The sequence below is a fragment of the Pelobates fuscus genome, chromosome 4 (assembly GCF_036172605.1).
Source record: "Pelobates fuscus isolate aPelFus1 chromosome 4, aPelFus1.pri, whole genome shotgun sequence".
NCBI classification, from domain to species: Eukaryota; Metazoa; Chordata; class Amphibia; order Anura; family Pelobatidae; genus Pelobates; species Pelobates fuscus.
The window spans coordinates 144,498,681-144,512,664 of NC_086320.1; the positions used below are offsets into that span (position 1 = coordinate 144,498,681).

At 38.5% G+C, this 13,984-nt stretch overlaps 1 protein-coding gene across 3 annotated transcripts in view; it reads left to right on the forward strand.

Moving 5' to 3' along the window:
* ATP9B (ATPase phospholipid transporting 9B (putative)) overlaps positions 1–13,984 on the forward strand; it is a 378,894-nt gene that overhangs the window by 251,872 nt on the left and 113,038 nt on the right. For all 3 annotated transcript variants that reach the window (XM_063451645.1, XM_063451646.1, XM_063451647.1), the window contains one exon: positions 12,719–12,879. In XM_063451645.1, the coding sequence (XP_063307715.1) occupies positions 12,719–12,879 (161 nt within the window). The remainder of the gene's footprint in view (positions 1–12,718; positions 12,880–13,984) is intronic.

Below are 13,984 nucleotides of genomic sequence, written 5' to 3' on the forward strand. Positions count from 1 at the left end.
AACTGCTCTACATTAAGTAAGCTGTATATCTATATGTTAGTCTTTTTTTGTTATGACAGTTGATTTGAAAGAATATGTAAATATGATACTAATCTACAGTGGAACCTTGGAACTCGAACTTAATCCGTTCCAGAAGGCTGTTTGAGAAACAATTTGTTCGAAAACAGAATCAAAATTTTCCATAAGAATTAATGTAAATTAGATAAATTTGTTCCAGACCCGCAAAATAACAGCATTTTAACACAAATTTTACAGTTAAATAATACCTTAAATGCATACAATCATACAGAAAACCAATAAACACAATGCAAATTAAATGCAATTGTAACTTCACTTTACCTGTCAGCTCTGTTTGCTGACAGAATGGAGCGGTTTGCTGACAGAATGGAGCTCTGTTCGCTGACAGAATGGAGCTCTGTTTGCTTTGTCTAGTGCTTGGTGTCCAATGCATCACACCAATGAGGTTCCAAAGCAGTACCAGCGAGGTTAATTCTGTGTGATTTTGTTCTAATACCGAGACATTTTTTTTTACCGAATTGTTCGAGTAAGGGAGCGTTCCAGAACCGAGATTCCACTGTATTCAAGATTAAAATCACACCAGGATTGTTAAAATAGCAAAATTTACTAGATAAAAATGGTGAAGAAGTGAACTATGTTCCATACAAAATATTGATACATAAACATGTACTATAGAATACTGGTACCAGTTAAAGGTTTATGTATATACATTAATGTAATTACTATAAGATTGATATAAGAAAAAAAGGAAAGAAAATCTACCAACAAGTGTTTCTCTTAATAAGAGAGTAGCAAGAGTTAATGTTAAATAAAACTAAACTTTTATTGTATCATTCAATATAAAATAAAATATATATAATAAGGAAAACTTATATATATAATAAGGAAAACTATAGCAAGAAAGTAACAGTGAGTGTTAACAAATTGTTGAAACCAAATATAATAATGATACACTGTTTGACTAGTGTTAAAGTCAAAAGGCTTCCTGCATATAGAAAGAGGGGAAACGGTGCTGCTAGATTTAACTCCTATTTCAGTGAGAGAGTCTAATGTGCCTTTGTGGGAACCCCTTAAAAAAGCCTCTACTTACAGTAGGCCACCCACTACTGCTATGAATGAAAAATATAAAGTAAAAAGTAGATGATAACAAGGACTGAAGTCCAGTCAAAGGATGCTATTTCCTCAGAGTGTTAGTTCGCCATTGCAAGATTTACAGCAATGAATGCTGACACCAAAGATATGCCCAGTTCAAGCGTCCAGAGCCCCTGACACATGTGTTTTGCCAGAGTAGCTCTGGACGTCACACCAACACCCCCCCCCCCTTACACCATCACCCCATCTCCCTTACACCATCACCCCATCTCCCTTACACCATCACCCCCCCTCCCTTACACCATCACCCCCCCTCCCTTACACCATCACCCCCCCTCCCTTACACATCACCCCCCTCCCTTACATCATCACCCCCCCTCCCTTACACCATAACCCCCCCTCCCTTACACCATAACCCCCCCTCCCTTACACCATCACCCCACCTTCCTCAAACCATCACCTACCTCCCTCACACCATCAGCCCCCTACCTTTCAACATCACCGCCCTCCCTCTCACCATCAACCCCGTCCCTCACACCATCAACCCCATCCCTCACGCCATCACCCCCCTCCCTCGCAATATTACCCGCCCTCTCTTACACCATAAACTCCCTCCCACACACTAGCACCCCTCACCCTCACCGTATCACTTCCTCCCCTCACAGTATAACCCTCCTCCTATACAGAATCACCCCAAAACACACACACACACACACTGACACCCTCCCACACACACAGTATCACTGTCATGCCCTTGCACACTGTCACCCACAACAATGTTGTCACCATACTCCCACACACTGTCAGCCTCACCAGACACACTGTTAGCATCCCCTCACACTGTCACCTCCCCACACATTGTCACCCCTCCCTACGCTGTCACCCCTCCCACACTGTCAGCCTCTTCATGCACCCACACTCACATAAACAACTCCTAATCCTGTTAATCTCACCCCCTTCAAACTCGCCTACCCTCATTCTGCCACACTCACCCTGTCAAATGAACTCCCCTAATTCTGTCACACTCTTCTTCTCTAACTCTCACACTCTCCACCCAACCCTACCACACTTATCTCTAATCCTGTCAACTCTGCCACTCAACCTGTCACATTAACCCCCCTTAATCCTGTCACACTCGTCCCTCCTACCATGCCACAATTGCCCTGACACACTTACTTCCACTCACCCTGTCATACTCCCTCATCAAACCATGTCATACTCCCTCTCCCTCATTCTCTCTCACAACCCCTTACCCTGTCACATTTACCCCCTTTGCCCTGTCATGCTCTCACTCTCACTGGTACCTCTTAACTCACCTTGTCACAGTCACCAGCTGAAGACATTCATTATACACACACAGTCCGGAAACATCTTTGCCATAAACACAATGCACAAATGCCAAAGGCAGACCCTCATACACACAACACACTTCAAGCAGCTACAGCAGATAAAAATGCAAAAATGCTCACAGAGACATGCATTCACACACACAAGGATCCTCTCTGTCAGACACACACTCAGGCACATACACAGGTAGACAGTGCATCAATGTGTATATGTGTGTTACTAAATGTAACAATCTAAAAACTCGTAGGACCACAGCACCATACTCTAAAGACTGTTAAAACACTGTGAATGTTTACATGGTGTGTTCAATAAAAACATGGCAACATTTCATTCTTTGTGTGTTATTAGTTTAGGCAGACTGTGATTTTCTATTGTTGTGACTTAGATGATCATCAGATCACATTTTATGAACAATTTGTGCAGAAATCCATATCATTCCAAAGGGTTCACATACTTTTTCTTGCAACTGTATATCTATATACACACACATACACACACATACACACACACACACACACACACACACACACACACACTACTATATCTGTGGCGGGTAAAAAAGTGATGAAAACCCCTTCCACCTGAAGTAAGTGGATAGTTAATACATTGCTAAACACAAATACACACACCAGTCAAGCCATAAGATTTGCTTTTCCCACAGAAATTTCACTTTAACAGTGCTCTCACTACTGCAAGGGATTCTGGGTAGGTGCATTCAATTGACCTCAACAAAAAAAAAAAATTGCCTCACAATTCCACTTTTTACATGGATTGCTTTGAGTATGTGTCTGTTGAATACAACAGCTTTGGAACACAACTCAGTAAGTGGAGCAAAGCCAGTGAACCACTCATGACCAGCCGTTTCGTTGTTAATGCAACTCCACATGTGTTTTTTTTGTTGAGCTCATTTGCATACGCCTACCCAGAATATACATACATAAAAGAGAATATGAGAACTGTAAATAGCTTAGAGAAACTCAGTAGCTTGCCCTCCTCAGGTCTCAAAAATGTTTTGCTCACTTGTGCCATCACAAAAAGAACCTATACCATTTGCATATAAGACTGATCTCTTTATAGTTGGGCAGTCCAGAAGCAAAATGCCAGAAAATTCCCTCTGCATGAGATCTACAACAACCCTGGATATTCTTTTAGCCTTCTTGGGCCTCGTCATCTGATACCCCCTTTCGTATTCTCTGTTTTTCTTGCAATACTTAAAAAATAATAATAAATAAACTTCTCACCCCTCTTGAGTGGTATATATATTTTTGTGTATTCTCATTCTTGGGTCCTCTTCTAGAGACCTGGGAGTCTTAAGTTCTTGGCTATTCCTAAAACTGCATTCTTTTAAACAGCGATCTTAGATGTTCCTGTTGAAGCCACTCCCCCAAATTGCGAGTCACAGTCCCGATTGCTTCTATCACAACTGGGACTGCTACTGCCTTCACTTTCCACATCCTTTTTAGCTCCTCTTTCAGTCCTTGGTATTTGTCCACCTTCTTATGTTCCTTCTTTCTGATGTTATAGTCACTAGGTATTCACCACCGCTGCAGTCTTCTGTTCATTGTCAGGTTGGATGGACACTACTCGCTTGTCTGTATCTGAAAGTCCCACATGATCTTAGTCCTGTCATTCTCCACTACTATTTGTTGTATCGCTTATCTGGTTAAGATATTTCAGTACACAATTCAAGAGGTTGTGCCTCTCGGTTTATGCTAACATTGTCTCAGAAACCTTTTTGTAGTCTCTTTGTGCTTCTATGGATTTCCGGCTTGTGTACAGTCTCTGGATGCTTCTCATCATGAGTGGTGTCTGGGGTTTGACATCCATGGTGACCAGTAAAAATAGAAAATGAATCCAGGCACTCCAAATGAATTCCAAGAAAAAGGCAATTTATTGGAACCAGCAGCTACAAAGCGACGTTTCAACCCCTAAGGGTCTTTATCAAGCTGTGACCAGGTCTTATCTTGGCCAAATTATTAATACAGCTGGGTACCTGATAACTAGTAGGGCATATGTGTTGATTGGATCTTGTTCTTGTCTTTGAGCTAGGACTTCAGGACCTGTCTAGAGCTACTTGGATGTTGCTATGTGTTTGTGGTACCCTCAGGTTATTGTAGCTGTTCTCAATTTGCCCTTCTGGTACTTGAATTCCTTCTGTTCTGATCATCTTCCCTCTTTTTGCTATAAATTGTCCACACTTATTAAGTCTGACGACCGATGTCCTTGCTGTATATCCAAGTTAGGTGGATTAGAGGATTGGTAGCTCCAAATAGGTTAATGTTGCTGACATATGCGATATGTGGTAACATACTGTAACAAAAAAACAAAAAACTATTACATTTTGTGAACTTTTAAGCTGGTATTTAGTGAGTGAGTTTCACAACTTGAGGATACAGGTCTCAGCAGTATCATGCTTCTATACTCATCCCACAGATCCACTGAATAAACCAGTCATCAAAGGAAATTAGGTATAGAGGAAAAGATGGGCCAATATTGTTCCCTCAAAACAATGCACATATATTAAAGTAATGTTTTAATCCATACAGTGATTGAAAAAGTAGGCTTTATTTGTCCAATCAGCATGTAATTGGTAGGCTGTGCAATCAAACCTGTGTCCCAGTTATAGTAAGTTCTATTGTTCAAATAATATTGTTAGTGAGTTTAGCTGTTTGTCAAGCATGTTCACCTGTCTTCACCCATTAGCAAGTTATTAAAGTGTCTACATATGAATGCGTGGAGGACAAAATGTAATGTTTTTGTCGGCGGTGGCCTCCTTTTGCCTAGAAGAAACATTGTATTCATTTCCCACTGTTTTGTCTCAACTTTTACAGTCTCTCTGTACTGTGCAGAGAAAAGTGTGAGGTAGTAGTTATGCATATTGCAAGACAGTGATTCTTTATTTTAATACAAAAAAAAGACCAACTCTAGAAAGCCAGATTAAATCATTCCTTTCACTTTTTAATGGGATTTGGATGAATAGAGTAAAATATGCACTTTGCATTCATTGATAGCATCTTTAGGTTGAGGTAATTGAGTCTTTTTTTCCCTGACTGAATGAATAATGACTTCATCTGATCCTCAGTGAGGCCTGAAACTCAGACCGCCTTTGTCAACGCAAAAAGATCTGGGCTTTGAAACATGCTCTACTTCCCTGGCTTAATTTTTCTTCATTTTAATCCAAAAACCTATTTTTCTCAATAATTCAAGCATAAACTATGTAGTAGTTGAAGCAACGGAAATTGGCAGATATTTGTCCTGGTTGTTCTGCTGTTTAAATGCAGCTGATAAATCAGCCATGTGGCCATAGGCAGCTTTGTTCTCGAGGGAAGAGGCAGCCCCTGCACCTAAAATAGTGCTGGAATTTTTGTCCGCTATTTCATCATAGTTCTTTTTAAGTGTTTATTTTTTTATTTAATGGAATATTTAGAAAGCCTCTTCAGATATACATCTTTATCTTGGATGTCATCTTCCCATGTTTATCCTATAAATAAATGTATTACTGTGCTTGCCATGAATCCATGGTTTATTTTTTGTTTAGGATATGCAAAGCAACAATCAAATTTGCCTTCAAATGTAATTAGCATGTGTTCTATAGTAAGAATTCACTGAATTGTGAGGGAATAGTATTTCCCCCTTTGGAAATAGCAAATGAGACCATTATTACCTTTACATTTTTAGGAATAGTAGTTTGAAGAGTTAACTTTTGCCGCCTCTAAAGCTGAGAATGTGTAATGGTCATGGACATTGACAGCTGTTATATTTCACGTTATCTGCCCTTTAATACACAAGTGGATTATGTGTTAAAATCCTGTACTGTACAATGTATGATGTAATTTAAAATCTGTAGTGCAGTAATGCATAGTGGGCTATGCCACCTGGACAACCAGGATACCCATTGAACTAATCATGGCTACGTCTCTGCTGTATTTTGTACATATTGGCCAATAGAGAAGTTTACAGTTTATGATTCTGGCCTCTCCTAAGTAATTTTGATTTATCAACATTAATCATAAGATGGAATATCATAAATACTATGTGAATCAGTTTTCTGTAGATTGTCTTTGCATATTTTCACAAAACAATTAATAAAATCTGAGACGTTACCAATGAATTATGGATTGACACAGATGTAAGGTTATATATTATATTTACTATATTGCCTAATGCAAAATGAGTAATACTATTGGAGGGGTGGGAAATACACCAATAAAAGTATTGGAGTTATATTTACAGAACAGCTGCAGGGTGAAATGAAAACAGAGCTGTCACTAAGGAAAACCAATGGAAAGTTTGGGCCGCACTTTTAACACTTTGCCGTATCTATAACTGGATTTTATTTCATCTTTCTATAAGTAGTCATGCTTACTGTTCATTGGTTTTGAGTATAAAAATCTTGCTGTTGGTAGTGCAAAGACCTGCATAGGGAATCATTGAATAATGCACTTGCAGATGATGCAGATGATTGAAAGTACACGTGCACCAGTGAAACTTTCGTTTCGTACAAATGATTTCATACTTAATAAAAATGTAATTAGTCTATTCCGAAATTTGTCCGTAAACCATTTGTTTTCATCTATTAGGACAAAAAAAGCACTGCGCATGCGTAAAAAAAACAAAACGAGGAGGGAGCCGGCAGCGCTACAAGCTCCCTCCTTGTAATAAAAATGAACTATTCCTACTCCCCCCACCCCCCTTGCATTAAAACATATGGGGGTTGGACTGTGGCATGCCGGAGGGGGATCCATGGCAAAACTCCCATGGAAAATTACACAGTTGATGCAGAGTCTGGTTTTAATCCATAAAGGGCATAAATCACCTAACATGATTTAGCTATGTCCTAGCAAATCATGTTATGTCCACTAATGAAAATTTTTACAGGACTGTAAAATTGATGTGTATTTGTCACTGCATGGACATTTCACAAAATATAGGCTGTTAGGTGTTTGGTCATCAAGTTTTTTCATCATTTCATGCAAAAAGAATAAATTTTTTGTTCAATCATTTAATATGTATGCCTCTCAAAAAATGTGCATTTAAAATATTTGCATATTTTTTTGAGAGGTATGAAAAGCTGAAGAGGCTCCCACAGAAGAAGGTGGCAGCGAGCGGGAGGGACAGCTTCAGTTAAGTAAAACTCACTTTTCCCTGCACCTCATGGCCACCACTCCCCAAGCGGCGATGTTTTTGCTAAATATGAAAAGAACCCAGAAGGAGACTGAGCTGATTTAAGTTAAGATAAAAATAAATCTAGTTTGTTCTTGTATTTGTTTTATTTTGAATTATTTTGTAAAAGTAAGCACAACCAGTAGTTACATTTAGTTAGATGTTTGGCTACATAAAAAGCTTGGAATTGAAAATACCTCTTTCAAGAAACACTCTAATGCTAAAAATCAGAACGTTACTTTTTTGTTTTGTTTTTTTATTAGATTAATTTGTCCCCATATGTGTTTGAAAAATCAGCTAAAACTGTAATCCAGTCACCTTTCTGCAACCTTCTACACCTACTAAGAGATCATCAAGTGTGACGATTTCTGTTCCAATGTATGGAGGACTTGAAGGAGCACTCTTTATGCTTATGCTTTGTTTCTCGAGTCTGTTATATTTTATTTAAAAAAAAAATGTTTGTGAAGTTTATAAAAGTGTCGGTTTCAGTTGAAATCGACACTTTTATAATTAAGGGCAGGTTTTCTTCTGCTTATGTTATCAACATTACATAAGAAACGGGTTTGTTTTCCACTTCCGCTCCACAGAGGTAACAGTTATGGCTAGTGTGCTCTGCCTGATCAGTGAGCTGTACTACAGCACATTGACAAACATAGAAAAGCTGGGTTTTGCAAGGGCTGCAGACAGACCCTTCCACAAAACCAAAAGGCAAAAAAAAAAAAACACAATCATGGCTTCTTTGGGGGTATATCTATTCAATTGTAAAAAAAAAAAAAGATTTAGAGAAAAGATAAATAAAGAAATTTTAAAAATGTTGCTAGATGTCTGGGATTGTGCTTATTTTTAATCGACATTGTGCATGGTTGTCTTACCACTACCAGAGCTTACAGTATATATGAAACCCCGCACAATGCTGTGCATGCTGGTGACATATGCATTGATTCAGCTTGTTGGAAGAAGTATCTAAACACACCCTCTCAGATATTTTTTCTCAGCATATGTCCCATAAGTCTGCGCTGAAGTGTGCCTGGTGATATCACCCTAGACCAGTGGTAGGCAGGCAACCTTTTAGCAGCACTGTGCTGAAATAAGATTGTGATGGCTCGTAGCATGCCGGTCCTATTTTTTTCAATTGAGGTGTGTATGTTTCTGTATTCTGCTTGTGTTATTTATACTGCAGTTGCTTTGTATTGTTGTATTTGTGCATATATGAGCTATTATATTATATATGTTCATGAGTAGTTTGTGGTATTGTGTATGATACCTATGTATGGGGGCTGCTTGTGGAATTGTGTGTGTGGATGAATATGTCACATAGTGTGTTTGGTGGTGTGTGTGTATATGTGGGGCTATTGGGGTATTGTATGTAAGAGCCTGCCTGTGGGGCTGTGTGCATGTATGTGGATTGCTAATGGTGTTGCGTTTGTGCGGATTGTGTTTATGTTTGAATGTGGACTGTTCATAATATTTGTAGGAGGGGAGGGTTTTATGCATTTTTTTTTTTTTTGTAAATTCGTTTTTATTTGTTTTCAAGAATAGGAGTAACAGGAAGACTTGCAGGTCTTCAAAACGTAACCTTTTGTAGTAACATGTCAATTGTATGTTTTGAAACTCGCAGGTTTCATCAGTTGTGTATACTTTATATTTTTGGAGACGCGCAGGTCTCTTGACCTTCTACAATGCAGTAGTTCGTAAGTTCAAAGTATTAATTTGTAATAGGTGGGTTATGCTGTATTCTGGGTGTTTGGTCGTGTGTTTCTTGTGTTTGGTTTCGTGCGTCAGTACTAGTTCTAGATGTCTTGCGCCAAAAGGGTGGCCGTGTGTTGGATGCATTTCTGTGTATATCTAGCAGTGTTGGTGGCTTCCCTGGGGTCCATTGGGGGACCAGGATGGCCAGGTACAGGTCAAAGACAGGAGCTGCAACAGCAGCTGCGGGCTGCTCTACTGTGGATTCCCATTCACAAGTGCTGGGAGGAAGTGATTTGAGATCACTTCCACTATGTGCTACAATGCATAAATTAAGGATTATCCTTCACCACCTTTTGCATGGCACACGTGCCATAGTTTGCCTACCTCTGTTCTAGACATTAAAGTGCACATCCATGCTGTACTTACCTCTGCTGCACTACTCAACCCTGTAAGCACTTCAATAGTATTTAGTTGGTTTAGGGACAGAGGAGCTGTCACAGTGAAGAGCCTTTTAAGAGAAAGATGAGCATCATGAGAAATATTCACTAACATTGTCAGTGCTAAGGTTAGCCTGTTCTATGAGACATTGTAATCTTAGAAACTATTGATTTCTTAGTTATGTTATCATGTTTTTAAGACGAAGCATATTCTGTCAAAATGGTTACACAACACAAAAAGATCATTTGTTCTAAAAGTCATGCAAACATTCATATCAATTATCTATGTTCTTTGTTGACTGAAAACAAATGTAAGATACAGACATATTTAGTAACACTTTTTTTTTCCCCAGTTAAAAATACAGTTTCATTTTCAGGATTAAATTTGGACATTAGCAAAATAACTAAAATATTAGTAAAGAATAAGCATGCTGCCACTACGCAAATTCTACAGACATATTTAGTAACACTTTGTTCCCCCAGTTAAATATACAGTTTCATTTTTTAGGATTAAATTTGGACATTGGCAAAATCTCTCAAAGAGAAGTAAAGAATAAGCATGTTGCCACTATGCATATTCTATTTCTGTATTTTTGTACGTCAAATTCCATGCACCTGTTTGTACATGTGGCTCTTATTGTTTGGAAATATATGCTTTAACATAAAACAAAAATATCGAACTATTAAGACAATCTATGTTACCGAGCAGAGGTCACACTAGAGCCATAGACATTCCCCTCTTTGTTTTCTTTATGATTGTATTCAACAATTATTGTACCTAGCTATAAAACTGCTGCACCTTGAATTCTGACTAAATTCCAGTATGGGTATCCAACCTTCTCCTGGTCACCCTACACAGTCTGTCCTTTGTACCACCTTTCATTCTTGTCAGGAACCTACAGAGGACCCTCAACAAGATATAGGTCAGCAGCCTACCAAAAAACAAAGTAGGAGTGATATGCAGGAGTATCTCCAAAGCTAAGAGTGGCCAGGGTTAATGTTTTCATAAAAATACGAAGCATCAGAACTAAAAACTAATAATATCCTAAACAAGATAACTTAAGGTCAAATAATGTAGCTGGGTCAGCAAAACCAGAAAACAGCAACCAAATAAGCCAGGTCAAAAACAGAAATAACAATCAAGGACAAGTACACTTAAAGGGATACTATAGTCACCAGAACAACTACAGCTTAATGTAGTTGTTCTGGTGAGTATAGTCAGTTCCTGCAGGCGTTTTGCAGTTAAAATGGTCTTTTTAGAATAAAGGCAGTGTTTACATTACATCCTAGGGATACCTTCACTGACCATTTCTCAGATGATTACTAGAGGAGCTTCCTGGGTCAGTGCTGTACAGTGTGCAACACTGACATTCAGTAGCTCCACCCTCTGCATTTAGACACTGAACTTTGATTCAATGCATGTCTATGAGAATCTGCTGATTGGCCAGGGCTGTGTTTGGCTTGTGTTGGCTCTGCCCCTTATCTGCCTCCCTGAAAAGCTCAGCCAATCCAATGCTTCCTTTTGGGAAATCATTGTGATTGGCGGAGATCACCACTTTGGGGATGTCAGCCAGAAATGCAGATCAGTGGTAGAGCCAGCAGCAGCAGACGGGAACAAAGGTAAGATTTTACTATATTTAGCGGGAAAGGGTAGGTGAGGGGGCTATGTAGTGTTCCTTTAAGGGCATGATGCCATGAATGAGCTCAGGTCCGGTCCTAAGGAGATTGGGGTTTAAATTGGATCAGGTCTTGCATCACAATATTGTGTCACTTTATGCAAGCACAGCATAGGAGAGAGATGCCAAGTCAAATAACTAAAAAATACATACAAGGTTCCAACGTTGCAGCTTACATCATTTTAGGAATTATTGAGGTCAGATTGATGCGTGAGGCTGAATAACTGTGACATTGTTCCTAGATAACCGGGACTGTGACACTGGAGCAACAAAGTTGGTGCATTCAATGCTTTCTTATGAGCTGCATGCTATCTCATGTGAACGCATTTTACTTATAGGGACACTATAGGCACCCAGACAACCTCAACTCATTGAAGTGGTCTGGGTGCAGTGTCTCTTTTGCACCTTGTGCTGCAATGTAAAACATTGCAGTTCCAGAGAAACCACAATGTTTACATTGCAACACTAAGTCTGCCTCCAGTGGCTGTCTACCAGCTTCCTGGATCAAAAAGGACTTTTGGTCAGGTATCTTGCGCTGGACGTCCTCACGCTCTGCATGAGGACATCCAGCAGCAAATGTTTCCCCATAGGAAATTGATTCAGTGTTTTACTATGCATGAGGACATCCAGCAGCAAATGTTTCCCCATAGGAAATTGATTCAGTGTTTTACTATGCATGAGGACATCCAGCAGCAAATGTTTCCCCATAGGAAAGTGATTCAGTGTTTTACTATGGGTAGGTCTAATGCGCGCACAGCACTTGAAGCGTATGTGCATTAGCACCTCCTCGTCGCGGGACTTCAGAGCTGGTGGAGTGTCGACCCAGCGCTGAGTGGACATATGGGCTGGGACAAGGCAGGGGGAAATTCCAGCTTTGTATTCCAACTTTGTATTCTTGGCACTATAGTATCCCTTTTTTTATAGAGGAAGTGCCTCTAGTGGCTGTTTAATTCTGCAATGTAAACCATGCACTTTTTTTATAAAAGTGCAATGTTTTACAGTGCAGGGTTAAAAGGACAGAGCCAATGCACCCAGACTACTTAAAGGATATGTTCCTTTAATTCACTCAACTGTTCCACATTTTGCATAAAATCTGTATTTTGACTCATGCTAAATTAAAAGGAATTGTGTATTATGCTATTTCCTACAATAAATTTGTAACAATCTGATCTGTCCTTCAAAAAATTCATTCTGAAACAGTATTTGCATTTAATAAATAACAAGCTTTTTAAAAAAAATAAATAAAAAAAAAATGAATAAAGAGTTTGGAGGTGAACTGTTTCTTTCTTTTCTCAGGTGGGAATGTTGGACCTTGAACTGAATCAGCTGACTAAGGCACTATTTTTGGCTCTTGTTGCGCTCTCAGTGGTAATGGTAACCTTGCAAGGATTTGTTGGCCCTTGGTATCGCTACCTATTTCGGTTCCTCCTGCTGTTCTCATACATCATCCCAATAAGGTATGTGTTTGAATTAAAGAAAAAAAATAGAGATGTCTAATTTCACTGAATGTTGCAATTTTTGAAATATATACTTGGCTCGCACCGTGAAAGAAATTGATCTTATCAGGAAGTAAAGGGAGAAAGTGCCAGCAAATCTGCTGATTCTTGAAGGATCACTCTGCAGAAAGCAATACTGTTGTATTTTTTGTGCAATGTTCATCTTGCTGGACTAATCAGGATATCTAATCCTTTTTATAGCATGAATGTTTTTAGAAGGACAGGATACTTTGTAATGTAGGGCCTCGTTCAAATAAAACAAGATCCAGTGTATATCAGTTTCAGGTATGACATCTGTTAATATATTATGAAACAGTTTCAATCATTGGGTTTTGTGCGGTTGTATTAATTCGCTTTTCTGCATAAATTAAGTTATTGCAAATTGTATACTTTGTATTATATCTTGACACTTTGTGACATATTGATCTCGTTTACCCCTATATGTCAAAGAAAAACTATATTAAAATAAAAAAATTCACATGCTACAAAAAAATTGTTAGCACTTTTAAAAACCATCATCAGAATATGTAGTGCCAGACATTTCATGATAAAGGTTTTTTTTATTTATTTATAAATCAATATCTGAATTAAAATAAAAAACATATTTGTGTTGATACAGAGAGAAAGGATTAGTTACTTTATAGTAACCTGTCTGTATGCTCTAGGAGTGTTCAATAAGTAAGCCTATCAGCTTTTGTAGATCTTCATTTAACATACATGGAGTCCTTGTTCTACAACAGTTGTGTGTTCTACAACAGTTGTGTGTCTACTTTGATCATACTAGAGATGAAAAGTGTACAGAAGGATCAGAGCTTAAAAACTTAAATAAAGGCATCACACCTAAGGGATAGGGCTCCCTCATGGGCCCTATAGGTATATAGGTATAAGGAAGTAGACAAATGTGGTGCCACAGAGATAATATGTGCAATTAAATATAAGCAAGTAGTAATATAGAAATAAACAATGATATATAATGCATAGAGAGAACAATATAAAAAAATGATAATAGGTAGATATATATATATATATATATATATATATATATATATATATATATATATATATA